At 47.2% G+C, this 3398-nt stretch overlaps 1 protein-coding gene across 2 annotated transcripts in view; it reads right to left on the reverse strand.

Moving 5' to 3' along the window:
- Window positions 1-3398, reverse strand: part of ddhd1a (DDHD domain containing 1a) — a 48601-nt gene that overhangs the window by 34917 nt on the left and 10286 nt on the right. Inside the window, exon 3 of one of the 2 annotated variants that reach the window (XM_076295591.1) lies at window positions 3108-3209. The exons of the other annotated variant lie outside the window; for it this stretch is intronic. Coding sequence (XP_076151706.1) covers window positions 3108-3209 — 102 coding nt within the window. The remainder of the gene's footprint in view (window positions 1-3107; window positions 3210-3398) is intronic. 2 annotated transcript variants of the gene reach the window in all.

Below are 3398 nucleotides of genomic sequence, written 5' to 3' on the forward strand. Positions count from 1 at the left end.
CTTCAATTCAGCCCAACGGAGATCTTAAAAGCAGTATTTTATCATTTTATTTCAAATCTAAATCTGTTATTAAATTATTAAAAACTGCCGTCAGTTTTTTGATACCGTATCGATACAGCAGTATCTGTTTTGATACGTATAGATACAGGAGTATATCACAATATCGATACTAAAGTACATAAATTAATATATTAGTAGAACTGGGAGGAATGAGGGAAGCTTTGTTCACAGACGAACATCGCTTTTGTCATTCCAATCATTCCAACCCTAGGAGCATATTCCATATATGTGATTTAGTGACACACCTGTCTACGTGCGCGTGTACACCTTCTAAAAGGAAACCCAATGACTTTATTAAAACTAGAAAGACCGTTGGCCTCTGCACCTCCCCTTCTCTCCCAAACCTCTTGGAGAACAATGTCTGAATGGGTTGTTCCCTTCTGAAGGGTAGCGGGTTCACTCAGTCCTTATCAATGTGAGTTAGCCATCTACAGAGCCACAGATCCATAGATAGAGACCATTTACATAGTGTTATACACCATGATCATTTTGGCTCATAGCACCTAAGCTACATTAGCATGATTTGAGTTAGATAGAGACCATTTACATACTGCATTCACCATGATCAATTTGGCTCATAGCACCTAAGCTACATTAGCATGATTTGAGTTAGATAGAGACAATTTACATACTGCATTCACCATGATCATTTTGGCTCATAGCACCTAAGCTAGCATGATTTGAGTTAGACAGAGTCCCTTTACATAGTGCATTCACCATGATCATTTTGGCTCATAGCACCTAAGCTAGCATGATTTGAGTTAGAGAGTCCCTTTACATAGTGCATTCACCATGATCATTTTGGCTCATCGCACCTAAGCTAGCATGATGTGAATTTACGTAATCTTCCAGTTTCACAATTCACCCCATATGTTATGTGCATCACACAACAGCATCATTAAACACACAACAAAATAATACTCAAAACAAACTCATGCATCATCACTTAAATCACATTTCTACAGCTGAATCTACACACTAGAGGAAGCTCCAACAACTCTTACTCTTCAGAAGAGTTAGTTGGGAGGAGGAGGAGGTATAGGAGGTAAGGCACGAAATGACGAGGAGAAAGAGCACCCCTCCTCTGACAGCTACCGACTAGGAACCGGATCAAGCCCAGATCCGGCCCAGGTCCATCGGGACCGGCACCAGATCAGGCCCAGATCAAGCCCAGATCCGGCCCAGGTCCATCGGGACCGGTACCAGACGAGGGCCGTACCCGGCTCCCAGAGTCAGTCTCCACGCGGTCGGGACCCCACCATGAAGCTGAGGGTTCTGTAAAACAGGATGTCCAAAGGACGGAGTGGACAGTTCTCTCATTTGGGAGCTCTCTATTGGCTGTCTATTATCTGGGCAGACCAGAATTATGCATTTGAACAGTGCCCAGGTGCTTGTAATGACAGCAAACTCAGACCATCCCATTTTACAATACAGAGCACACCATTAACCCTGGGACACATTTAAAGCATTCGCCAAAAGGACTTTGAAAAATGTGATCTCTCAGAGAAATACCCTGTTAGGAAATGCTTAATGTGAAATATGAATGTATTTGCATACAGGTCAAATGCTTTAAATGTGTTATAACAGGGCGGCTGAAGTCAGAAAATCTGATTGGCGTTTGACAGGAGCAGAGGATCAAAGCACACAGGAAGTCTAGCAGTCACCACGGTAAGAGGTTTAGAGTGGACTTTTCTCCCTGGAGAGCCGGAGGGAGGGAAGGAGAGAGAGAGAGAGAGAGAGAGAGAGAGAGAGAGAGAGAGAGAGAGAGAGAGAGAGAGAGAGAGAGAGAGAGAGAGAGAGGCTGTGCTTTGTTTCAGCGGAGAGAATTACCCCACTAAACCAGGGCAACTGGCTTTACTCCAATTAATGCCAACAGCCTATTCAGGTTTGCCGGGATGAAGAGCTCTGTTCTCTCCAACCGCATTATCTGATTGGCTGGCATGGGGGTGGGGGGTGGTGGTGGGGGAATTACAATATGGCAATTACACAGGCACCCTCTCCGGGGGCCTATGAAGAATCCTAGCCATGGCATTCTGTCTAAAGAATTCTGGGCCATTGTGAGGTCACAATGGTGATCCATGGTGACTGGGCGCTGCTGACAAATCTGCTGGTTTTAGAATGATGATCGGCTGCTCAGAGAACATTCTGAACTCCACCCAATGGGTCCAAGGGAATGCTCGTTGAGCGGGTCATCATTTTCGTGTGTGTGTGTGTGTGTGTGTGTGTGTGTGTGTGTGTGTGTGTGTGTGGTGGTCGTGGTGGTGGGGGGTGTATCTGGCAGACAGAGCCATGAGCCTTTGGGACAGTGACAGGGCCTCTACTGAGCAATATGGGTGCCTGAGAATAGAAGCTTTGTTCTAACACTTTGAAGTAGCAAAATGCTGGGGTGTGAGAGTATGTGTGTGTGTGTGTGTGTGTGTGTGTGTGTGTGTGTGTTGCCTGTTCCATATCTAGCTATGGGAAAATCGGGACATTTACACTCGGCTCCTCTTGTTCTCCCAGTAGCTGGGAGCCATTAAGTCCCGTACGCAAGTATGGCTGACCTGCTGGCACACACCCTGGTGAACTACGGGCGATGACAGCACCAGAACCAGGGACAGTGATGGCCTGGAAGTGCCCACTGGGTCACTCCAAACTGGGTCTGAAGGGTTCCAGGTTCAGGAGGTCCAACGCAGCCCGGTTCTATGAGAACAAGGGGACTTTAAGGGGCATCTAGGCTAACTGGGGGGAGGTTCTACGAGAACAAGGGGACTTTAAGGGGCCTCTAGGCTAACTGGGGGGAGGTTCTACGAGAACAAGGGGACTTTAAGGGGCCTCTAGGCTAACTGGGGGGAGGTTCTACGAGAACAAGGGGACTTTAAGGGGCCTCTAGGCTGGGGGGAGGGTGTGAGGGACCTAATCAGACCTAGGGTCAGTTTACAGTAGCAGAGCCCACAAGGAGGTAGCCCAAACAGAAGCCGAGGTTCTACAAGGAGCAGCGGTGAAGAGGATGAGGACGGGGGGGGTCGAGGTGGTGGAGGTTCTGGACGGGGGTGGTCAGCGCTTACCTTGGCAGCGCTTGCGCTTGTGACATGTAGTTTTAGTGCTCGTCTGATATCCTCTCCATTTGAACAGAAAGGTGAGGTAGAACGGGGGCAGGTGGGAGAGAACTAACAAACCAACAGAGAATTAGAGAGCATGGCACTTACACTGAACACCCCTCACACAACAACTCTCTTACCCCAATACCCCAACTACTCACAGGGTGGGCATTTCATATATCCAAATGCCTTGAAGACAAATGTCAGTCTTTCACAAAAAACAACAACAACAAACAAACAAACAAACAAACAAACAAG

The sequence above is a fragment of the Alosa pseudoharengus genome, unplaced genomic scaffold, assembly GCF_046254945.1.
Source record: "Alosa pseudoharengus isolate Yale_2024_CS ecotype anadromous, Long Island Sound unplaced genomic scaffold, YU_APseudo_1.1 YU_APseudo_1.1_scf_2, whole genome shotgun sequence".
In the NCBI taxonomy this organism is placed as follows: Eukaryota; Metazoa; Chordata; class Actinopteri; order Clupeiformes; family Clupeidae; genus Alosa; species Alosa pseudoharengus.